Raw genomic sequence first — 26,942 nt, forward strand, 5'->3', positions numbered from 1 at the left:
ACTAAATAGAACCATATGATGTGTGTTGAACATATCGGAACAAAGGAAGTGAAAGAGAATAATTGAATGTTCTTCATGTACTGAATGTTCTTCATGTACTGAATGTTCTTCATGTACTGCACATCCTTTGAGAATATCTAGCAGAGTTTACTGGAAGGGAAGTGAGAGATCAATACCTGCCAGATGCCCATGTGTTCTGTCGTTTCTCTTTTACAGGAGCAACTAGAGGTCACTCTGTCTCAGCCCACTCGCACAGCCAACGGCACACCCTGGTGAGTTCAGCCATTAATGATGTTTAATAGGATGTGTGTGTGTGTATGTCTGTCCTACACCTCCCTCACAACCTGGACAGATAGATTTGTCAGTGCATACAGTAGATATCCTTACAAAAAAGTACTGTGGATTGTATCATATATTATTTTGATATAAACAACATACAGAATTAGTTCGAAGTATATTTGATCAAAAATGCAGTAAATCATTAATGTTGTGAAATATTATTACATATATAATATAAAATATTAAAGTATTAATTTTTAAAATAAGTGTTTTCTGTTTAAACATATTTAAAAATATAATATACTTTAGTTAGTTTAAAAATGCTTTTATTCCAGCCTTAATTGTCACATGATTCTTCAGAAATCTTTCTAATATGCTGATTACTGCTCAAGAAACATTTCTTGTTATTGTAAATTTTGAAAACAGTTGTGCTGCTTAATATTCTTGTGGAAACAGTGTTACATGCTTTTTCAGGATTCTTTGATGAATAGAGAGGTTAAAAGAACAGCATTGTTTGAAATGTAGACACTTAGCGTACCATGTTATACAGCCACTTGTAAGATAATGCTATGTGAGTTAGCCTGGCAGCTTTGTCATGCTAGTATGTCAGCTTTGGGTGTGTCACAGCACAAAGAATCAAGCACACACACAAAATGTTTTACCATTAATCATCAACTGTTCAGTGCAAATGAGCTGTAATTTTATTGTATTATCGAGATTGTGAATTTTTGAATCTAGAGGAAGTGTGTGTGTGTGTGTGTGTGTGTTATAGCAGGTTGAGATTTGCAGGAAACCTTCAGCCAGACAGTGACTCAGTCTTTTTTATCGCATGTGGAGGTCGCTCAGTCTCATCACAGATTAGACACACGTGCTGTCATCCTGAGTGCTTTCTGTCTCGCTCGGCTGGCTGGATGTGGAATGTCTTGGCAGTATTCTTGAGTAAACTGTATTATTTTAGCAGAGGTCAGAACGACTCACTCCATCATACTGTCCTCAGTCACTATATCTGAAAGAAAGCATTGTCTTAATATCTGTCGCTCTTGGTCTATTTCCTCGTGCTTTTTTTTAAATCCTGCCCTTTAAAAAAAAAATTTTGCTCATTTTTGGCTTTCTCCTGTTGCTAGCTGTTCTGCACTGTCAGTGCATTAATGGGACAACCTTACAGGTCACAGCTTGGTGCTAATGTGTTTCCCACGTTTTAACAGCTGAGTGCTTGGACTTTCATGGTTAAAATCTGTTGTTTTTTGTTGTTTTTGATTGAAATATTTTTCAACCTATTTTTTTTAAAAGTCATGAACTGAAAAACCAAAATTCCCTTGAACTTTTGACATATGAGGTCATTGTACTATAAAACATCTTGTAAGTTTCAGAACTCAAATCTTTCTTGTTAGTCTAAAAACAGCTTATATTGAAGGCTGTCTGCCAAAACAACAGTTTGTTAAATGTACGACTCTATGATGTAATAGTGTGGTTAAGCACCGCCTGTTTGACCCTCCCCACCGATTCGTGCATGTAGCCTTGTGTTTACGAGAGAGGCGAACGCGCAGGTCTACACAGAAACCAAATGATAAAGATGATCCAAAGACAACAAGACTCTGTGCAGTGCCAAGTTGTTAAAAAACAAAACTTTACATTGCCTTTTTTGCCTTTTTTCTGATAAACTTTAGGAAAGAGTGAATGAACTTTATTTTTAATAAAGATCCAGACCGCGTCAGTAAGAACTCAAACAAGGCACAATTCAGTGCGGGATTTTCAGATTGAAACTGAAAGACGATGCAGTCCCGACTGTATTGGATCTGACAGTAATGTCAACCCACATAAGTGTGAGTAACTGTTTTATGTGATCACAATTGCTTTGTCTGTTATTACAGATCGTTTGATATGTACTGAGTACTGATGCGTTTTAAACTTAAATCACTGCAGCGTCCATCTTTAAAGGATGTAGGCTGTCAACCATACACAACTGTTAGCCAATCATAGCAGTGGTCGTTTACTTCCGAGTCTACAATCTGCCACGTCTATTCAAACAGAGCGCTCTGATGAGGGGAGTTAAAAACAGGACAGAAAATTGCCAATTACTTCTAAATTCTGATGTTTTGAAGTGGACCTCAGAGAACAGTACAAAATAAAAAACAAAGGCAGTTCATGACACCTTTAATAATGATTGTAAATAATTTTGTAAGTTTTACATTTTAATTTTCAAACGAGTAAGTTTAACCTTTTTTTGGATGCTTTGTGTGGTGAAATGTGACTGTGCTTGTTCAGCAGACACACACACACACACACGTCTGGTTTGCTATCCTTGTGGGGACTCTCCATTGGCGTAATGCTTTTTCTACTGTGCAGAGTAGACCGTATATTCTATTGCCCTACACCAACCCTACACCTAAAGCTACCCCTTACAGGAAGCTTTCTGCATTTTTAGATTTTCAAAAAACTTCATTCTGTGTGATTTATTAGCTTGTTTACCCGTGGGGACCTCAATTTAGGTCCCCACCATAGCACGAGTCCCCATGAGCCTGTGTGTATTCGGGTTCACACACACACTTACTTAGCTGTCTAAATAATAACTTTAACTAAATTATTATCATTAATAATTATAATTACTAGGAACCTTGAAAGAAAACTTTTTAGAATAAAATCCAAATGAGGGCATCCCAGAATGTCCCCAGTGGGCTTTTTTTCCCCACATTTACTTTCTTTTATGGACAATTTTGCTTTCTAACATGGCTAAGTGTGCATACATGTGGTCAAGTGTGCACAGACCTTCCAGCAAGGACATTGCTTATTTAGTTAATAAATAAGCAGTACTGCATTTTAATTGGATTAAAATCAATCATCTATTGACTACAGTTCAACATATCACAACTGTACTACAGAGAATAATGTTATAGAGGTTAAGTGTACTACAGTTAACAGTTAGCTTTTTCCTCACAGGCTAGCTGCCTAAAAACTGATATTGTGTTCCTGTAACAAACCAATGATTTATTTAAATCTAGAAAGTGTGTGTGGGGAGTGTATTATGGATAACTGGGTTATATTAGCTTTTATCATGATTGTGTTAACCATTGATTAATCAGGCTATTGATGTCTGTTACTGTAAGTCACATGGAATTGGCAGTAAAAGTTAAACACAAAATAATCTCCTTGATTCAGCTGACATTTATGGAGAAACACATAAAACATGTTTCCCTTCTTTTTACCTTTCCTCCATCCCTCCATTTCTTTTATCAGTTTCCTGTCAGTGTGGGCCACACAGCTGGTTTGGGTTAGTGAGCTTATGCCACCGAGAGCGTCAGAGAAGGGAGGGTTGCACACACAGTGCTACTTTGCCTTCATATTAACCATTCTGCCTGGCAGTTTTACCAACCAGAGATTCCAGTTCCGTGACGCTATTCCACTGAAAGCATACAAAACATTTGAATTCACGTCTCCAACCACAAAATGGGTTCATAGGGCCACCTCACGCCTTTATCCTTAAATCTGCAAATTAGTCTTCTTTTTTCACATGCTGCACAACTACATCACATCTAACTGAAATAAAATTATTTACCAATTTTAGGTTATATTTTTTTGCCTTTTTTATGAAGAGATGGAGTTAGAGGAGAGGGAAACAGGTTCGGAAAAAAACAACAAAACCTCAAAGCATGTTGTGCTGGCCAAAAAGCTATGTTTCTGACATAAAATTATGTGAATTGATTTCTGTGTATTTTTAGTCTTTATACAGTATCGTTTAGACGATTGTAGTAAGATTTTGTTGAACTTTTTGAAAGAAACCTCATGCTTTGAAATGGGTAATATTGTGAAATAATATTACAATTTAAAATTATTTTCTATTTCAGTATATTTTAAAATGCATTTTATTCCTGTCATGGCAAATGTATGCTGATTTGCTGCTCAAGAAACATTTCTTAATATTATCCGGGTTGAAATGGGTTGTGTTGCTTAATACTTTTGCTGAAACTGTGACATTTTTTCAGGATTTTTTGATTAATAGAAAGTTTAAAAAACAGCATTAATTAGAAACAGAAATCTTTTCTAACATAAATTTCTTTACTCTCACTTTTGATCAATTTAATGCATCCTTGAATACAATCATTAATTATTATTTTAAATGTATCTTACTGACCCCAAAATATTAAAATAAATTTGTAGATTTTAATTTTGCTTCTAAAAGGACTTCATTTACTCGACTGGTTTCTAGGTAAATTTAGCTTGAGACTCTCAATGTCCAGGCACAGTTTTGTACTTGTAATGTAAGGAGAGAGAAGGTTTTGGTTTCTCAGGGTGAATTTGCTTTCACTTCCGTAAACAAGCACGAATTGCTTAGTTTCCTTTCTTCCCCTCATCAAATCAGTGCTCAGGGTGTTTCATTTTACATCTCTCACCAAACAAACAGCTACATTCTCTGCAGCGCTTTCCACTTTCCCTTCCAAATCGTCCTTCCTGTTCTTTCTTCCTCTCTCTCAATTTCTTTAACCATCTTAATATAAGTCGACATCCCACTTGACTGACAGTTTGGTTTAATATTTTGTTTAGGCTGCTTTATCTTATATTTCCATTTATTTGTATTTCTCTCTTGTTGTTTCTCCCTCAAGGCTTCCATGTCTAGATTTGGAGAAAGGCGCTCTCATTTTCCTCTCCTCCTTTTATTATTCCTGTCGTTTAATCCTGTGTGACAAATTGCTTCCTGCTCTGCTCTCCCTCTTACAGGAAGTCGACTTGCAGGCCCCTCTTGGGGGCCACTGCTGTGGACTCTGGGAAAAGAGTGGGCAGCAGTGGGTAGCATTGGGATGGGTTTGATTGGACAGCTGTGGAAACCTTGTAGACACACACACACACACACACACACACTTATCTCACAACCCTCACCTCTTTACAGATCCACTACACCAGTCCAAACCTGCGTTCCAGCTGTGACTATTGAATAAACCTCTACTTTACAGTTTCCAGACATAAACTTCAAACACGCCTCCACATCTAACACCTACTCACTCACACGATCACACAACACAAATCTGTCTAAATTTCAATCTTCAGTCTCACATCGGAAAGAAAATGACAAATGAGATCTCTAAATGTCCCAGTTGTTTCTCTTACATGAGAAGTTTAAAATGAAAGCAAATGGACATTTTTTTTAAATAACAGATCTTAGCAATAGATATTTTTTCATCCAAGTTATGTTCTGCGAAAACTGTGTTAAACATTTCTTAGGAAGTTTGAATATTATAGAAATGGAGGGAAATTGGTACAGAAGTGGCATACACTGGGGAAGCCACTGTGGCTCTTTTATTAAATGTGATGAATTAATTATGTTTTAGAGCACAATAAGCGACTGACAGTGAATACTTTAGAGAGCGACAGTGAATGAGCCAATCATTTTGATAGGAAAAATTAAGATGAGAATTGTTTAGCTACTTGGCTTGTTGAGACACCTTTACCTTGGAATTTATTTGGTGTGTTTCTATTGTAGTTTCCGCATATCTTCTTACTAAATAAAAAATGCATCCACCTCAAGTGAGCATATCCTTTTTTTCTAGCATTTTGCAAATTTTATTCACATCATGGAAAATTTTAATATGAATATCACTTTGGATTTTAATTCATCCCATACTGAATTACAGTATTTGAGCTGTGCTGTTCACACAAATTTTGTAGTTCTACAATTACATTATTATGTCTCCAAATGAATTGTAGGAGTAACATCTGGGACAAAGTTGATACTTATATTATGAAACGCAATTTAAAATTCCATAAAGTCTCTTAAGCAATCACAGATCAGTGTCTGAGCAATAAAATATTAATTTGGGCAAACATATCCACACACTCTGTAAACATTCATGATGATAACTTCATCGTGATACACATTAATAGTTTAAAAACGATGGCATCATCATTTAAAACCACTGACTTTTCAGTCAGAATGGCAGCGGCTCATTCATTGCATGCCTTTTTTTATTGAGCAAGTATTAGTTTCTTCACCCTCATACAGCTGACAGGAATGGCCGAGTCAGGGCACAAAGGTTTGGCGTACTGCCATGCTGATGTCACTGCGTCACTCTTATCCTATATAATGGGTCAAACACTCACACCACGCCAAACCCTGTGCTTTATCAGTGCCTTCACGTGTAGGTGTGGCATTTCAAGTTCAGACACAATAACTGCACTGACACGTGTGTGTGTGTGTGTGTGTGTGTGTGTGTGTGTGTGTGTGTGTTCACTTGTGCATGTGTAAACGTATTCTTTTGAATGAGACGTGACCTGCTTCGTGTTGATCGGGAGCTTGTATTGTTAGGTAATCGACTACATAATTGTGTTACATGTTATCTGGCTTCTGTGGTCCAAGGTGCTTATATTGATCTAGAGTGGCTCATTCACTCAGAAGGGCACCACTGTTTAGACAGCCAAAGGCCAGCTACTATAACCCTCACTTCCTGCCTTTCTTAATGCTTTCTTTAGCCACTAACTATATTTTCCCAGAGAAAAGGGTAAATAACAAGGTTTTGCTTTCATGCCTGCACTTTTAACAAAAGTTCTTTAGCTCCATTGGAAACCATTCTGTTATCAAGAGCCATTCTTTGTAGGCGTCTTAAGTCGGATATGGTATGTTTCTTATCTTAAGTTATCTGCCTATCATTTTTTTCCCCATCTATCATTCTATCTATTAATCTATCCATTGCTTTATCTATGGTTCTTAAAAGTAATATATTTAAAATACATTTTTTATCAAGTATAGTTCTATTCTATTAACATATTTACTGACGTATCACTCGAGACTTACTGGTATAAAATTATAATTAAACTTTATTTGGAGTATAACTTGTCCACAATGCACATTTCTTAATATTAAATGATTAGTTCACTTACATTAAAACTGCAATTCGGACGTTCAACCCATTGGCTGCCATTGGAGTCCTCTATATGGAAAAAATTCCTGAAATGTTTTTCTCAAAAAACTTTCTTTGTTACTGAAGAAAAAAGACATGAACATCTTGGATGACATGGGGGTGAGTGTATCTCTGTATAATATCAGTCTTTAAATGCAAGATATTTAAGATATTTAAAATGCACCTGAACTTAAGCAGTAACTATACTTGCAATAGTTCCACTTTAGCACAATATATACTTAAGTATACCTTCAGTTGGACTAAAGCACTAATTCCGCACAACGTTCATTAAGCACAAAATTATTTGTTCCAATTTAACAGACTTTAAGTATAACAGTTTAGTATACTAAAAGTACAAGGTCTGTCTGTCTGTCTTTCTATCGTTCTATCTACTTTTCTATCTATCTATCTACCTATTTTCTTCACTATAACTAAATTCTCCGCTACCACCCAGAAATCACTTTATTTTCTACATGAAGCCACAGCTCTTATGTAGCAAAAAAATTGTCAGTGCATATTGTGAGTCTACTTTTGCAGTTATGCCACAGTGCCAATGCATGTGCTTGCTGTTGGAAACAGTCCTTGGATTGCGAGTTCCTATTTTGTAGTGCACACTCTGTGTTGAGTATTACAGGCTCCTGTACTGTCATGTCCTGTACAGAGGTAAGAGATAATCCGATGAGTCAGTGTTTCATATCTCTCTATAGCCTTTAAGTGAAATGAGGCGTGCGCCGACCTGGATCATTCATTGCCTGTTGCTCCAGTTTTTCTGTTTAGCACCAAAATATCTGTCCTGGTCACCATCACAGACCTCTCTCAACTCCATATTCATAAAAAACATGTTTAGTTTTACTGATAGTACTGTTTAGACAGATAGTAAAACCGTTCTAGACCCCGAGACATGAGTCATAAAGCTCATCTCCACTTTTATACCCCATATCCATCCATAAGATATCTTACTGCCCTCTAAAGTCTCTATATAGCAGAGCATGTTTGTCCGTATCTGCACGCTGGTCTCATTCCAGTGGCCTCTAGCAGAGATAGACCTCAGCTCATCTGTGTGTATGTGTGTGTTAACGCTGTCTAGATTAGGATGAGGGTTATTCTCATGCCTGCGGGACAGAGAAGGTTTTTTGTTAAAACCGGATTGTTGATCTTGATTCTGCTCTGATCCATGAACCGGTTCTGGCAGGTTCTGACTGACTGATTCCAGCCCTCACAACTTCTGCGATCAGAGGCTTCCTCTTTTTGTGCTGCCTGCCCCTCTCTCTCTCTCTCTCTCTCTCTCTCTCTCTCTCTCTCTCTCTCTCTCTCTGCGCATGTGCGAGCGTCTGAGCAAGTTGTGGTGTGTGAGTGAGTTATCTTTTTCCTTCTGTTTTTTTTCTTTTTTTTAGTTTAGTGTAGATTTAATTGTCGCTGATTGTATCACCTAAGGGTGGTGAAAAATGGGCACAGGCTCGGACGGATGTGCTCCTTTAACCGATAAACATGGGTGCAAATGCTTACCTGATGAATCCATCACAGTTGAGGACTATCTAATTGCAATTGGTAGTGAGGTTGGTGCTCGTAATATTGTGTCCACATCAAGGATGAATAAAGCGGTTGTTATCTTTTTGAGAAGTTTCATTGGTTCAGCATTTGGTTGAATTTGGTTTATCTATTAGAGATACTTTTCTTCCAGTTTTACCGTTGTCGAGTCCTTCTAAAAAGGTTATCCTTTCGAATGTACCTCCATTTATTACCAATGATTCACTCGAGCGGCTGTTAGGACACTATGGTAAACTAGTAGCGCCAATTAAAATGATCCCTTTAGGATTAAAAAATCCGGAATTTAAACGTGATGTCTTTTAGACGTCAGACTTTAATGATTCTGAACGCTGAATTTCAATCTCTGAATACTTCAGCGAAAACCACTTTGCTGGGTAAAGAATATACCATCTATATCAGTACTGAGTCACTGAGGTGCTTTACTTGTGGGAAGTACGGTCATACAAAATTGGTGTGTTCAATGAATGATGAGGTTAACATTAGTACTAATTAGGGCTGCAGCTATCGATTCTTTTTGTAATCGATTAATCCAGCACTTAATCGATCGATTAATCGAGTAATCGGATAAAAACGTTTTTTGTGTTTTTAAACAACCAAAACAAATAATGCATAACGAAAATGATGTGGCTGTAAAATGATCAAGCATTTGGCTTTTATTTCTCAAAAAAAAAAATATTTATTCAAACTTCAACATTTGAACAGTGCATGACTGAGCTGGGCGAACAAAGCTGTCCATACTCCGTTGTGAAGTGCTGAGAGGGAGAAAAAGAGGAAAAGCAATTTAGCTTATTAAAATGCACAACAGGTTTCCCCATACACAAAAGAAATATGTTTTCACAATATATCTGAAATATATTTGCATTGTTGTTCACTTATATTTATCATTTTGAAATATATTCTGAAATATAACTAAAATATATTTATTGGGCCAATTTCGAATATTTGCATATATTCCAAAAAATATATTTCAGATATATTGTGAAAACATATTTCAAATATATTTATTTTGTGTATGGGTCATGCTGTAATCTAGCCCTGAAAGTATATAGTATGTTTCATCGTAAAAGCCATTCACAACTTTTTTGACAGTAAATTATTTCCATTGGTTAGTTACCCCACAGCTGTTAAATAATGTACGTTTATTATGTAAGGGATAAACCATGACGGCCAGTGCAATTCTATGAAAATATACCACACCTCCACAGCATGTCGTGACCGCATCACACATCACAACGTCGTGCGGTATATTTTCATTAAATTGCACTGTGGATTGCATTGTGGTTTATCCCTTACATAATTAACGTACATTATTTAACAGCCTTCCTCTCGACTAGCAATCACATTGATTTAACGCTACATTGAATTTATTACCTTGTCTCGGGTGACGGTCCTCCGGTCTTTGAGTAGAGTGGATGCTTTCTGTTTACGTTAGATGCTGTAGCATGGACGACGTGCTGTTGTGGTATGCTAGCTCGATCTTGCCATATACACACACCACGGCGTTCTCTTTACTTTTCAATTTGAAATGATCCCAAACCTTGGACATTTTCTGTCGTTTTCTCTTGTTTGAGTCTTCTCTTTGCTCATTGTTACCGCTCGCATCTTCCATTTTGCTGCCCGCGCTCTCAAATCAAAACACCGCTAACGACTTGCGTCTCCTTCCGCTTTTTGGGTGACGTAAGCGCGTTGTGTCATACAAAAAATAATAATTGCGAAAGAACGTGATGTGAGCTTTAAAATTATTTAAAAGAGGCTTCGAGGCAGATGAATTTGCCTCGATAATTTTTTGTAATCGAGTTACTCGAGTTACTCGAGGAATCGTTGCAGCCCTAGTACTAATATCACTGAACTTAATCCTCCTACGGAACAATTGCCATCTGTTTCTTTAAACAATGAAGGCAGAAAAAATCATAGTGACGGGACTGATCAGAAAATTGAAGCGCTTTCTCTGTCTAAAGATGGTGGGAGTATAAATGAGCTTGTAACGAACAAACACTCTGACGATGTGGTAGATACTCCCGTGATTACTGTCGAAAGTGTAAATGATAATGAAGTAGAGAGCGCTGATGTAGATCCTGGTGAGATCAGTGATTTGGACAGATCTGTAGAGAGTGCTGAGATCGTGAAGGCTGGTGGGGAGCCGATAGAGTCTCAGGGATCTGAACTCAGCCAGGCACAGGGGGATACTGGTATGCTGATAGAAGGAAGTGAAGTTCAGTCCATGGATTCTGACAGTGACACTTCTGATATAGCTGAATCTCAGGGAGGCCCTGCAGAGAATTGTCACAATATTAAATTAAAGCATTCTTATTACACAGTTCGCCAAATAAATGAATTTCTTGATGATACCTTCAATCAGAGAAGACCAAAACTTGAAAAATACTTCCCAGATTTACAGCTTTTTATTGATTCATGTACACTGGCTATGAAAAAAGCAACACTGGAGGAACTTGATCAACCTAAACGTTACAGGCTCAAGAAACACATGAGCACTGTTAAAAAGAAGATCTCGTCTTAATGAAATATCTATGGGGTCATGATTGTTAGTCCATTTTTATGGGTTTTTGGATACCCTAGTATTATTTTGTTTATGGCATTCATAAATATTGGATCTTTTAACATCAATGGATGTAGGGACACAACAAAGAGACTTGCTATGTTTAATTATTTAAAATTAAAAAAGGCAGACATTATTTTGCTTCAAAAGACTCATTCTGACTTACAGAATCAGATACAGTGGAATTGTGAATGGAAAGGAAATATTTTAATGAGCCACGGGACTAATCTTAGTGCTGGTGTTGCTATACTTTTTTCTCCATGTGTCTGTAATCGACCGGTTATGTTTGAGGTAATACCTGGTCGACTTTTAAGAGCAGATGTTATGGTTGGACAAATGGAGTTTTCTTTTTTTAATGTATATGCTCCAAATGTTGGACAAGAGCGTAAGATATTTTTTCAAAAGTTGTCTGATGCTTTGTCACAGTGCCCACAGGATAATATTGTGGTAGTAGGAGGTGATTTTAACTGCACTATAAACCCTGATTTAGATAGGAATCATGATGAACCTCACCCAAGTTCTGCAGAAATCTTAAAAAATGTTATTGATTATCATGATTTAGTTGATTTATGGAGAGATAGTTTCCCTGGAGTTAAACATACCTGGTTAAAAACTAACTCCAATGCTTTGTCTGGAGCGAGACTTTATCGATTTTATGTTACTAAGAGTAATAGTATAATAGGTTTTATAATAGTTTAATAGTACCATCTTTTTTTATCTGACTACCACTATATCTCTGTAGCTGTTTCTGTCCTGTCTTCTAAAATTCACAAATCACATTGGCATTTTAACAATAGATTATTACAGGATCACTCTTTTATTCACTCTTTTAACCTTTTCTGGCAATCTTGGAGAGAGGATAGATCAGTGTTAATTTCGTTGACGAAGACTATGACGAAAAATATTCGTCAACAAACCTTTTTCATGGACTAAAACTAAATAAAAAGTCAGATATGATGACGAAGAATGTGACGAAATATAACTGACACTTTTTAGTCAACGAATAAAAATGAGACGGGCGGGACGAATGGAGAAGTGATCCAATCATAACTACTCTTTTTGTGGGACAAGTTGGGAAGAAATCCAATCAGAGCGAATCTTTGAGGGTAGGCTGATCTATGCAGAAGCAGCAGAGACATTTTAAAAAGCCGCGGCAAATGCAGCGCAACAGCTAAACAAACGCAGCAGCAGTTACACACAGGAGGAGAACAAAGATGAGTTTGCAGAACTTCGCACAGTTTCGAGGACGTTTTCACAACAGTTAGGTTATTTACATTATATTTAGTTGTGTTTAGTTGCACAGTCTTAGTTACACAGCTTTGGCTGATTTCAGTTGACTTTGCTCGTTAGCAACACGCTAACGTTTTGCAGTGCACCAGGTCCGAGGGCAATGACATGTCTCATGAACAACAGAAATGTCAGAGCTAGATCTAGGACGAAAACGAAGAAGTGACGTCTGGTCACACTTCACATATGACAACAAGGAAAACAAGACTGCCTGTAAACCGTGTGGAGCAAAAATCGCTGGGAAAAACACCACCAACTTGAAGCGACATTTACAGACGACTCATTCAGAAATACATGCAAAGGTAAGCATACACGCTAAGGTTATTTTATCAGATAAACCACCGTGTTTCCACGAAACTTGGAATACAATAGAAGCTATAGAAAACCATCTCTGAACTGTATTGATTAGATGATTGTCTCGCTGAATTAATATGAGTATAAATATTCAATGTCCTCAAATTGAATCAAATGTGTACTATTATATAGATGTTGTGGTGTTGTATATGACTGGACAAAGGGTGTGTGTGTGTGTGTGTGTGTGTGTGTGAGTCAGAGAGAGAGAGGGAGAGATCTGAGGAAATTGGGCAAGAAAGAAAAAAATCACAACTTGATTCCCCCTTTATTCACCCTCACAGATACAGAAGACGTCTGATGACAAAGATGACCATGGGCCAAGTGAAAATAAAGCTAGTGCAACCCAGCAGCAGGCCATCTCTACAGCTTTCCTAAGTTCTTCAAAGTACAAAACTGTATCGAAGGAACAACAGACCAAGGAGCAGGCCATAGCTAGATGGATTGGACGCACAGGTTTACCACTCACAACAATTGAAGATGAGGACTTTGTGCTAATGATGGAGATAGTAGATAGGACATTCTAAGACATTGTAGCCTAGCAGTTATTTAACTTCTCTTGAGGTACGTGAACATTAACAGTAGTGAATTTTCTGTATTTAGTACCTTGTGCAATGGCATTACAACCAATAGTTTTATCATTATTTTTGAGAATTGCACTTTATTTTTCTTAATGTTTTTGATTTTGCACAGACAGTAGAAGACAGTAAGTTCAGAGTTAGGTGGTTATCTATTTCAATTTGTATTGTACTTAATCTTGAAAGAATGTCATATGCATTGCATATCATTCAGGGACAATGCATATATTTTTCAGGGAGCATGTATATTTTTCAGGTAGAGCAGGCCTTATGCTTATTTTATGTGAGATTATCTTTGTGAAAAAGCCAAAGTCAGTGTTTTGACATTAAGAATAAAATAAATGTTTTGTATTACAACCGTTAAATCTGTGTCTGTATTGCATATTCAAACCTTAATACCATTCCAAAACAGACTGATGGATACTTCCAATGACCGGAAATTCTGGAGAAACATTTAGTCAAGTCAACTAAGTCCACTGTAGATTTAGTCGACTAAAATCTGCTAATATTTGGTCTACTAAAACTAGACTAAGACTAAAAGATTTCAGATGACTAAAATATGACTAAAACTAAATGGTGTGTTATTCAAAAGACGAAGACTAAATCAGAATTTGCTGTCAAAATTAACACTGGGATAGATGCAGTTTTTCTTTATTACGTCAGTGGTGGGATATGGGCAAAGTGCATATTAAGTTGTTTTGCCAACAATGTACTGCCCATAATACCAGAACTCTTAAAGACAAAATGAAATCACTAGAAGAGGACATTCTGAGACAAAGCAGTCATGGTGACTCTGCTGATTCTATTGAGAGGAATATATTCCTTTTAAAGACATTGTTGGAGGAGCAAGGAAAAACAGCCCTCTTAAGGACCAGATATTCTCAGCTAAATGAAATGGATGCTCCCTCTGCATTTTTCTTTGGTCTAGAAAAAAAAACAAGAGAACAGAAATACTTTCACAAGCTGAATTTACCCCAGGGTGGTGTGACAACTGATCAGCAGGAAATCCGTACTCATGCTCTTTCCTTTTATGAGGACCTCTACTGTGCTGAAATATGCGATGAAGCAGTAACAGAATAACTTTTGTGTGATCACAGATACAGAGAGAAAATTGAGTCTCATTTCCAGCTCAATGACTCTCGACGGATGTGGCAGGGACTGAGGACCATCTGTGCCTTTGGAAACAAACCCTCCGCGGAGGTGAGAGCAGATCCGTTGCTGGCCGACGAGTTAAACATCATCTACGGCCGCTTCGATTGCAATGGCAGCGGCGCGTCTCTGCCGACCAGCGCGTCAGGAAGCAGCAGGCAGAGCAGCGACGATCCTGTAATCACCGTGTCGGAGGATGAGGTTCGGAGGGCGCTAAAGAAGGTGAACGTCAGGAAAGCAGCCGGACCTGATGGGATAACCGTCCTTTTTCTGAGGTCCTGCGCCGATCAGCTTGCTGGTTTGTTCACTTCTATCTTTAATGAGTCCCTTGCTACCTCCATGGTTCCCACCTCATTCAAAAAATCTGTCATTATCCCTGTGCCTAAGATCAATAAACCCTCTTGCCTGAATGACTATCGCCCAGTTGCCCTCACATCAATAGTCATGAAGGTTTTTGAGAGACTTGTAAAGAGCCACATCTGCTCCTCCATCCCTGATACTTTGGACCCTCTTCAGTTTGCCTATCGCACAAACAGGTCTACGGACGATGCCATCTCTCACGTCCTCCACTCTTCCCTCACACACTTGGACAGCAACAATGGGAATTATGTAAGGCTGCTATTCATTGACTATAGCTCAGCTTTCAACACTATAGTCCCCATCAAGCTGGCTTCTAAACTCACAGACCTCGACCTAAACTCCTCACTCTGTGACTGGATTCAAGACTTCCTCACCAGCAGACCTCAAGTGGTGAAAGTTGGCCAGTTCATCTCAAACTCCATCACCCTCAACGTAGGAGCCCCACAGGGCTGTGTCCTGAGTCCCCTGCTCTACTCTCTCTACACGCATGACTGCGTATCCTCTCACAGCTCCACATCTATTATCAAATTCGCTGATGATACTGTGGTTCTGGGCCTCATCTCCAACAACGATGAGACCGCATACTTGGACGAGGTAGAAAGACTCACATCATGGTGCCAGGACAACTGCCTCTCTCTGAATGTGAGCAAAACTAAAGAGCTGATCATGGACTTTAGGAAGAGACAGTAGCAGCCCTACACTCCTCTTATGATCAGTGGGACCCCTGTGGAGAGGGTGAGCAACTTCAAGTACCTCGGTGTAAACATCTCCGAGAACCTGACTTGGACTACACGCATCCAAACACAGGTTAAGAAAGCCAGGCAAAGACTGTACCATCTGCGACAGCTGAGGAAATCCAGGGTCTCACCAGCAATCCTGAAAACTTTCTATTCAGGGACCATAGAAAGTGTATTGACTCAGTGCATCTCAGTGTGGTATGGAAACAGCTCCAATCAGGACTCCAAAGCACTACAGAGAGTTGTGCGCTTAGCTGAGCGCATCTCAAGGTCTGCTCTCCCCTCTCTGCAGGACATCTACCTCAAACGCTGCAAAAATAGAGCTGTTAAAATCATCAAGGACTCTAATCAGCCTGGTAACCGTCTATTCACTTTGCTTCCATCTGGTAAGCGCTTCCGTAGCCTGATGGCAAAAACTGAGAGAGTTAGGAGGAGCTTCTTCCCCCAGGCCATCAGCCTAAACTCTAACTCCGCGTCATAACATCACATGACTCCATGTAAATATCAATAAGCTTCAGAATTTTTTCTACCTCATACTGCTGCTGTTTACATACCCTGTACAACTTTTTGCACATTACTCTTATTATTATCTAAGTCAACAACAACATACTGACCTGCACATTTATATTTATATTTATATTTTTTATCTTTATTTTATTTTATTTTTTTCTACTTTTCTTTTTCTTAATATTTGTATACTTTATAATTGCACTGTCCTTGGAGCGGACCTGACCTACATTTCACTGCTGGTTATACTCTGTATAATTGTGTATGTGACAAATAAAAATCTTGAATCTTGATTTACCACATTTATCAGAGGAAGATCAACAAACCCTTGAGAATCCTATATCCTTTGCTGAACTTTCTCTGGCTGTCCAGGAGTTGAGCACTGGGAAATCGCCTGGATTAGACGGTCTCTCAGCGGAATTTTATCGTGTTTTCTGGAATTTGATTGGGGAGGACTTGTATGCGGTCATTCTGGAAAGTTTTAATCAAGGGAAACTTCCACTGAGCTGTCGGAGGGCAGTTGTAACATTGATTCCAAAAAAAGGAGATCTTGGGTTCCTTAAAAATTGGCGACCCGTGTCACTGATCTGTGTTGATTTTAAAATTGTCTAAAACAATAATTAATAGACTTAAAAAATATATGACAAACGTTATCCATGAAGATCAGTCATTTTGTGTCCCTAAACGTTCAATTTTTGATAATCTTTTTCTCGTCAGAGACATGATTACAGTTGCACAAAGATACAAACTGGACATTGGATTCCTATCTTTGGATCAGGAAAAAGCTTTCGATAGGGTGGACCATCATTATTTGTTTAAGACCCTGGAAGCTTTTGGTTTTGGTACTTATTTTATTTCTCTTGTCAAGCTTCTGTACAGTGATATTTACAGTATGTTACGGATTAATGGGTCTTTAACTAGACCTTTCCCTGTGACCAGAGGAATAAGACAAGGATGTCCTCTATCTGGTCTTTTGTATTCTATTTCTATTGAACCTCTGTTTTCTATGCTGAGGAAACAGCTGTGTGGTTTTGGTGTCCCAGGTTTTCCAGAAGTAGCCCCGGTGAAGCTTACAGCATACGCAGATGATGTAACTGTGATAATTAGGAGCACTGATGATGTTACTAAACTTATTTCTTGTTTGAATAAGTTTCAGAGAGCTACATCTTCTCATATTAATTGGGATAAATGTGCATCCTTGTTGTTGGGAGGATATAGGACCACCTCATTTGCCACAACAGTGTAAATGGGCTCAGGATGGATTTAAAGTACTTGGTGTTTTTTTTGGGACAGCCCAATACACCGAAAATAATTGGGTGGGATTAGCAAATCAGGTGATTGGTAGATTACAGAAATGGAGATGGCTTCTCCCGCAGCTTTCTTTTAGAGGGAGGTGCTTGATTGTTAATAATTTGGCAGCCTCTATGTTGTGGCACAGGGTCACTGTTTTAAATCCTCCTAAAGAATTGCTCATTACCATTCAAAAAGCTTTTGTGGATTTTTTTTTTTTGAATGGTCATCATTGGCTTATTCTTGGGATACTTTACCTTCCTGTGGCAGAGGGAGGTCAATGATTAATACATATAGAGTCAAAAATATTAGCAATGAGATTACAAACATTGCAGAGACTTTTGTATTGTTCTGCTCCTTTACAATGGGCTGCATTTGGGTTGTCTGTATTAACAGATCTAGATGGAATAGGCCTTGATAAACAGTTGTTTTTAATGGAAAAACAATTTGAGGAAAGGGCACAATGTTTTTTCCTAATTTTTATATGTCAGTTATTAGATCATGGAAATATTTTTATTTCTCAAGAACAGAAGAGGTACATTATGGGATTTCAGAAACCTTGTTTTTTAGTCCCCTTATGAAATTACCATCTAATATGCCTTGTTTTATTCCACGGATATTAAATGCTGGGGTTAGTAAAGTAATGGATTTGATTGATTTGACACAATGTGAGTGGCGAACTGTGCTGTCACTTGCGGCACAGGTTAAATTAAAATCTTTGAGAACTGTGGATAGGATTATTAAGTGTATTAAAGATGCTTTCCCCCCTGCATTAATTTCCTTTATAAAGTTTGCCCTGGTAAATGTTTTTTTTTACCTCAGAACTTCCCTGAGCTGAAGGTGACCCCTAAAGATATGGGATTTGGGAGTAGAATGAATCCGAGTACATTGTTGAAGGGATATGGTGATTTGGTTTTTCAAAATGTGGCAAAGAAAACTCTTTATTATATTTGTCAAATCTGTACATATTAGACAGTTGCAAGGAAGACCAGATACTAAATGGAGAGATAAGATTTCTGTTTGTGAGGGAGTACATCCATCATGGAGAGTATTATATAAACCTCCTGTCTCTAAGCGATGTGGAGAGTACTCCATTGTGCTATAGCTTCAAATAGTTTAGTCTCGAAATTTAATGAGATGGATTTGAGAGAGAGAGAGAGAGATCTCTGATGGATGTCTGTAAACTCTTTACTCTGTCTGAGCTTCAACTTAAATTAGCAACATTCTCTTAGACCAGAATGGCAGGCTTCAAAGTACAGCATCAGAAAGACTGGAGCCAGAATGTAGAGCAGATATTTAATTTTACATATTCATATTTAACAATAACAGTTAATAACACAGTTAACAGCAAATCTCAAAATGAATAGCAATTTTTCCTATTGTACATTAAAATGTTGTGATGCATAAATTTCAGTTTGCTTGATTTAGCTTGTTCAGCATTTTGTTACCATGAAAATAAGCATACTGATATTGTCCAAAATATTAATATAAGTACACATACTGTGTGTGTGTGTGATCGGGCTCTTCCATTAGAGACACTGGGCCAGTAAATGATCATATGATCTCTGGTTACAAACCGTGATGTTTTTCCAGAGCATCAGCATGAGGAAATGAGCTTTCAGGACTCTCCATTTGATTGACTTAACAAATGGCTAATTTGGGTGAGAAACAAGCAAGTCCAGATAATTAGTGGCAAATGAAGTTCTGACTTCAGATAACAGGAGATTCAGGAATGTCTCGTTTGATTAACCGACACTGTCACATTCAGTTCCTCCTTTGCGGCCCAAAGTGTGTGCGTGTTATCAGAGTGATTATCCATCCATCACTGTCTACTTCAAGGTACTTGTGCTCCCAGCATTCCCCAAAACATCTATCGTTTATTAGCTAATGACGTCCTCTGACTAATCTTTTACCTGCTCATTACAAGCTGGTATTCTGTTCTTAACAAGAGTCTTTTAGTCCAGGTGTACAATGAGCCATTCACTGACACCTTGATTTTTATCCATGTTGATGATGATATGAGTTGTTTCTTGCTAGAAACAACCTCAGCAATTTGTGAAATTTCATCCCTGCTGAGTATTCCATGGTCAAATGTAAATGGTATTATTGGAAAGTGAAAGTGTTTAGGAACAGCAGCAATTCAGCCGTGAAGTAGAAGACCATGTAAAGTCACAGCTCTGCTGATTCAATAGTTGAAGAGTACTAAACTTCTTCTGGCAATAATACTTGTGCAAAAAACTGTGGGGCGGGAGCCTCATGGAATACGCTTCAATGGCCGAGCAGCTGCACGCAAGCCTCAAGTCAATGAGTATAATGCCAATCATTGAATGGAGTGGTGTAAAGCGCGCTACCACTGGACTCTGGAGCAGTGGAAACCTGTTCTGTGAAGTGATGAATCTGGCTTCTCTGGCAGTCTAATGATGGCTGCTAGGAAAACATTCCCTGTCTGACAGCATTGTGACGATTGTAAAGTTTGTTGAAGGAGGGATAATGGAATGGGCTATTTTTCAGGGGCTAGGCCTCTAACTTCAAGTGTAGGAAAATCTTAATGCTTCAGCATACCAAGACATTTTGAGCTATGCTTCCAACTTTGTGGGAACAGTTTGGGGAATGCCTTTTCTATTCCAGCATGACTGTGCCCTAGTGCACAAAGCAAGGTCCAATAAACATGGTTGGATGAGTTTGGTGTGGAAGAACTTGACTGTGTGCCCTGACCTCAACCCCATTGAACACATTACAAAGCCTTCTCCAACATCAGCACTTGACCTCACAAATGCCCTGCTGGATGAATGGGCAAAAATTCCCAAAGAAACAGTCTAAAATGATGAGGAGTGTCCCACTAAGGTCCTTTATAGTATAATGCTTATTTATTGAGCCCCGAGGGAAAGTGGACCCACCCATGATATTTTTGTCCCAGGCCCTGTGAACTTTAGTGATGATTATTTGACTATTTTCTTGTCAGTACCTTTAGACCACTCTTGTTCTCCTAGGCTCTTCCTAGATTTCTCTTTGCGTGCGAGTGTCCTTGTTGTCTCTTAGTCATGTTTATTTTCAGTCTTTTCCCTGGCTGCCAGACCGATAAAGCTCTGCCTGCCTGGCCATGGTGGTGGAGGGTGACGGGATGTGCGTGTGTGGGTTATGTTTGTGTGTGAGATGTGAAATGCCTGCATATGTGAAGTGGTTTTGTGCAGAAGTGTGATGTTGACCCCAACTTCCCTCAAGGGATGGGTGTGCGTGTGCGTGTGTGTGTGTGTGTGTGTGTGTGTGAGAGAGAGAGAGTGTTTTGGGGGCTAGGGGAGGGGGTCGTACAGTACTTACTGGGTTACAATACATTGCTGACGTCTGTGTTGTGTTTCATGTTGTTCAGTCTGTCAGGAGTTCCTGAGGAGAAGAGAAGTCTCATCACACAGAAGAGTAAGATGACGATGGACGAAGACCCTGAGGTGGTTGTGAAGGGTGAGGAAGAAATTCTTCTTAATTCTGATTCACCAGGTCAAGTCACATTTGTCATTATGGCTGTAAAACTAAATGTATTCGTTGCATACATTTGTGTGTATTACGTCTCCCTTTTTTATTCTGCTGGTTACTTGGAATCCTTAATCTGAATTAAATTAGATTTGTACTCGTTTCAGTTTTACAGCATGTAGATTACAATTTCAAAGGTTGAATTGTCTTTTAAACTTTATGCCACTCTGGTAGCTTTATCTGTAGTGAGTTAATCTCAAATCTGACTCATAATTACCTCTGTATAAACAATGTCTACACACACACACACACACACACACACACACACACTTTTTTTTATAATTATAAAGATAATTATAATTAGTATAAACTAACCCAAATAGACTAACATGTGATAAATTAAGCAATATTGTTTAGAGACATTAATATTCAACTTTATTATTATTATTGGTAATTATCAGGGGTACAGATAAACATGCAACTGTTCAAAAGTTGGTTATTAAAAAGTTTTTAAAATGTTTTTGAAAGAAGACTCATATTCACCAAGGCTACATTTATTTGATCAAAAATATTCAAAATAATATGAAACAGTAAGAATATTATGAAATATTATAAAGTAACTATTTACAGTTGAAAATATTTTCAAGTGTGATGCAAAGCTGAATATTCAGCATAATTACTCCAGTCTTCAGTGTCGCATGATCCTTCAGAAATCAATCTAATATGCTGATTTGCTGCTCAAGAAACATTTCTTATTGTCAATATTTTTGTGAAAAGTATATTTTTTCAAGATTATTTGATGAATGTAAAATTCAAAAGAACAGCATTTATTTGAAATTGTAAACTTTTGTAACATTCAGAATTGCATTCAGAATTTACATTTACAGTAATATTCAAGTAATACTGTCAAAAAAACAAAAACAGAAACTAAACAATATCAGTTGACAACACATCGATTATTTAACACTTAAACATAAGTTGATGTATTATTTTTTGTATTTGTTGTGAAATACCAGTATTGATCAATCTGTGACTCCTATACCTACTATTAAAACCAAATTTTGCATTAAAAAACACTACGTTTACAAATAATATTTTTAGTATAAACTCAAATGTACCCAAAGGAAGTTTTTTTTTCAGCTTTAGCTCACTTTTGGGAACAGTCCATAACCCCCAGTACACACGAGCATCAGTTATAGCTTGCAGTATTATTGGTGACACACAAATTGGCTGACATACTGCACACCAACTGAGACAGTTAGACATCGTTAACCAACACTTAAGCTGCTGACCACAGATTTAAGTGTGTGTGTGTTATTCAGAGTCGTCCATGATCTCAGAGTGTGTAAATGTGAGTGCTATGCGGTATTTGCTGCACTGGAGTGGTAATAATACTCAATCACATGTAATGAGTAATAATAAGCAGGGCAGAGTAATATTAGAGGGGGTAGAGGGGTCCAAATACTCCGCCAGCCTGTCTCATGCTGGCCCACAGAGCTGCTAAATAAGACCGTCTTCCCCCAGTCTGTCTGGCTGACTCTCACACACACACACACACACACACACACACACATATTCAACGGGAAAGGTAGCAGGTGCAATGCATCTGCAAGCCGCAGTGGAAAAAAGGTAACATGGTCTGAGTGTCATGAGGGTTTACTAAAAAAAAAAAAACACTTTTCCCATGAAATGTTTCTTGATTATTGGCTCTGATACACATTTGTGTGTAGACAACAAACTTTCTGAAGGTCTGGAGGGAGATTTTATCCTCAGTGTGACCTTAACACAACCCTCTATTAAGTTGGCTGAGTGGTGATTTGGTATCCTGCTCTCGGCTGGATGTGGACGGGCTGGTTTGTGCTGTTTTGCCTTTTTCCATGATCACTCACTCCGACTCTGCATGAGCGCTGTGAACTAGCTCTCAAAGAATGATATTTCAAATGACACATCATTCATTTCTGTCAGGTTTTGAAATTGAATCTCTGTATCCTCATTTGATTGGTCTGTTACAGTATTTATCATGTATAATATGGGTCTTTTTCTCTGTTTTGTTTTTCAGGCTGGCTCCTGCGGGAGGTACAGGGAGGTTGGTTCCGGCAGAGGAGGTTCTGGTTTGTGTTGACGACAGACTCTCTTGACTACTACAGCGGCCTAGACAGAGATGCTCGCAGACTGGGTACGCTAGTACTCACATCCCTCTGTTCAGTGCTGTGGCCGGATAAACACACCTACAAACAGACAGGTAACGCGTCTGCAATTAAACTAAGACAGTCTAGTCTTGCATATTCTCTCAGAAAAAGTGTGCAAGATTGTACATTTAGGGGTTCAACAGCTTGTCACACTTAAAGGGAACATATTCTGCCTTATTTACCCCTGGAAGGGCTACCATAGTACCCTAAAAGTACTTGTTATTTTTCTGTATAACTAATATGTACAGTACATTTTAGGGATAAATAAGGTATCAGTCAAAGCAGTTCTTTCTGTTTGCACTGAAAGAGCATAAAACTAAAACCACATGCTCTTTTTTTCTCATGACTTTGGTGATGATTTTAAGGTTATTTTAGTGGTTTTTATCATATAAACTTTTTTTTTTTTTTTTTTTTTTTTTTTTTTTTTTTTTTTTTTTTTGAAATTCCAAAATCAACCACTCCTCAAACATAGTTTGACACCACAAAAATATACTGACAAAATTTGTGTCTGTATGAATGAACACGAGGAGATGAGTTACATTTTACATGAAAATACTATTTCAGTTTTTGTACCTAAAACGTAATGTTTAATTGAAAGCGTTACTTGCTGTGTCTTTGTAATTGCTTGTGTGCTTCATAGATTCATTGTTTGCTCCCTAGAGATTTACATTTAGACAACGTATTGATAGTTTGTTTTATTCAGTTTATTCCTTAATTTTTTTTTTACTTTGTCTTAAAAAGGTGTTTAAAATGTTTTTCATAAAAACTAACCCAGGATGACTTTATTTGTTTATCACTTTTTGTCCTGGTCAGTAAATGGTGTGAGCCAGGATTCAGAGTCCAGTGGAATATAAACAAAATATTTCACTCACTATTTTAGGGTTTGCACTCACAATGACATGCATTTTTTCTGGGAGAGCTGATCTTTTGGACAGATCACAGGCACAAAGTGGCCGTGAGACCCGTTGATCTCTTGTCGGCATTGATGTGAATTCTTTCTTGTGGGAAGACTTTGATTGAGGAAATGAAATGCAGGATTGTTTGAGAAGATCAAAAAACAAAAAAGAAATGAAGGCAGACAAACGAGAGGCATTGTTGTCTGGGAAGATGGTAGGGAATGACCAGACAGACGCAGAGGCTTAGTCATACTGTATGTGTGTGTGTGTGTGTGTGTGTGTGTGTGTGTGTGTGTGTGAGTTCTGAATCACACACACATACACAAAAACTTTCAAACAGCACCGTCCACAAAACTCTGAACTTTTCCCAGATTAACTTTAGAGACTTTCCTTGATTAAAAGTGCGTGTACGACTGAAAGTAAAGTTTTGTGTGTGTGTACAAGGGCAGCAGTTGGTCAGGAGTCATTCATTATCCAGCACAGCGGACACGATAGAAACAGTTTCTTCTTTTAACAAGTTGTCATATAATATCATGGCTAATGCTTTGGGTCATCCACAATGTAAAACAGATCTGTTAATGAAAACATTAATGAGGTACAATTTTCACCTAAGAAAGCGGAGATGTTTACAGTGGACACCAAATATTTTGGCCTGTAAATTTTAAACACCCACTGGTTCTGAAAAACCTGGAAATATCAGGAAATGTAACAATGAAATAGAAATGAATCTCCACAGTGAATATACATTGTTCTGCTGTAAAATATTTTATTTGCTAGATATTGCTCTTGTGAGTGCTTGTGTACTTGCCCCCAAACAGTCTAGAGAGATTGGTGGACTTCATGGAGATTGTAAAGAAATGGTATGTCTTGAACCTCAGTTTTGAACCAAAGCTTCATTCTTTTGACTGCCAAAGTTAACAACAGGGGAGAAACGAGATAGTAGTTAGATCCTCATAAAATATCTAAATCCAGCTCTCTCTGAACATCTGAACACATTTACTGCATGTCAGACACGTGCAATATGAGGTTTTCAGAATGCTGGAGCTCTAGGACATTTGTCTTTAATCAGAAACAGTATAACCATATGTTTTAATGCATTTTTTTTTTTTTTGCTTTTCTTTATGTACTCTTCTAATTGTTAGGAGATGCTATTTTTGTATTGCTCCACTTTGTTGAATGGCACTTTTTAAAGAGTTGCACTAAATATGGGCCTCTTTGATTTGTGTGTGTTTGACAGGTTACTGGAGTCTGACAGTGTATGGCCGCAAACATTGCTACAGACTCTTCACGAAGCACTACAATGAGGCGGTGCATTGGGCGTGTGCCGTACAGAAAGTCATAGACAGCAAAGCGCCGGTCGAGACGCCAACACAGCTCCTCATACGAGACATTGAGGTGAGAGAACAAGCAGCAACGGAGATGAACATGACAGCATGTCAACATACATCAAAAGGGATTATAAATTTTTTAGGGGGCAGTCGTGGCCTAATGGATAGAGAGTTGGACTTGTAACCCGAAGGTCGTGGGTTCGAGTCTCAGGTCCGGCAGGGATTGTAGGTGGTTGGAGTGAATGTCCAGCGCTCTCTCCACCCTCAATACCACGACTGAGGTGAGACCCTTGAGCAAGGCACCGAACCCCTCAACTGCTCCCCGGGCGCCGCATTGATGGCTGCCCGCTGCTCCAGGTGTACCTGGATGGGTTAAATGCAGAGAACGTCCCTTTCCCCCTTCCCCTGGGGAAGTCGTGGCCTAATGGTTAGAGAATTGGACTCGTAATCGAAAGGTTGCGGGTTCGAGTCCCCGGCCGGCAGGGATTGTAGGTGGGGGGAGTGAATGTCCACCCTCAGTACCACGACTGAGGTGCCCTTGAGCAAGGCACCGAACCCCCAACTGCTCCCCGGGCGCCGCAGCATAAATGGCTGCCCACTGCTCCGGGTGTGTGTTCACGGTGTGTGTGTGTGTGTGTGTGTGCATTTGTTCACTACTCACTGTTGTGTGTGTGCACTTGGATGGGTTAAACGCAGAGCACCAATTTCGAGTATGGGTCACCATACTTGACAATACGTCACGACTTTACTTACTTTTACTTAAATGTTGCATGCACACAACTTATTAGAAAAGGAAGCTTTAAATTGAGCATAAGTGACATAAGGGAGCATAAAAGATTTCTATTTCAAATAAAGGCTGTTCTTTTGAACTTTCTTTTAATCAGAGAATCCTGAAAAAGCTTTCCACAAAAGGAATGTGGAAAAGCTTTCCACAACTGTTTTCAACATTAATAAGAAATGTTTCTTGAGCAACAAATCAGCATATTATAATGAAGTAATGACTGCTTTACCATCACAAGAATGAATTACATTTTAAAATATATTAAAATAGTAAAAAGTTATTTTAAATTCACAATATTACAGCTTTTACTGTATTTTTGATCGCATAAATGCCCCCTTGATGAGCATGTGAAACTTTTTCAAAAATATTTAAAAATATTCTTGAACCCAGATTTTGGAAAATAGTGCATAATGTTAGATAATATGTTTGTTTTTTTGTCTCCGCTGTAAGTGTGTGAATATGGCAGCTATGCTCCTAAAGACAAGTTCAGGATAGCACACATATACAGACACAGTGTGTAAACCATCTAAACCCCACCCACTGTCATCTTTCTGCCCCACTATATTATTCTTAGTTTGTTGGCTAGTGATTTTGCACTTATAGATGTGTTCCTCAGTATCCCGTGTCTCTGGAAATAGTTTTGAAGGCTGTGAGTAGCTCTTCAGAATAACCCTGTTGTTATGATGTAATGTCGGCACTCTTGGATAGATCTGTATTAATAGGATGCTAGTTGCTAGCCCACAGAACTCCCCG

At 38.3% G+C, this 26,942-nt stretch overlaps 1 protein-coding gene across 1 annotated transcript in view; it reads left to right on the forward strand.

The window, feature by feature from the left end:
• LOC306845763 (pleckstrin homology domain-containing family H member 3-like) overlaps positions 1-26,942 on the forward strand; it is a 51,664-nt gene that overhangs the window by 12,017 nt on the left and 12,705 nt on the right. Inside the window, exons 2-5 of the mRNA XM_079378742.1 lie at positions 217-272; positions 20,898-20,986; positions 23,055-23,237; positions 25,318-25,475. Coding sequence (XP_079234868.1) covers positions 217-272; positions 20,898-20,986; positions 23,055-23,237; positions 25,318-25,475 — 486 coding nt within the window. The remainder of the gene's footprint in view (positions 1-216; positions 273-20,897; positions 20,987-23,054; positions 23,238-25,317; positions 25,476-26,942) is intronic.

This window comes from Barbus barbus, assembly GCF_936440315.1.
Source record: "Barbus barbus genome assembly, chromosome: 3".
NCBI classification, from domain to species: Eukaryota; Metazoa; Chordata; class Actinopteri; order Cypriniformes; family Cyprinidae; genus Barbus; species Barbus barbus.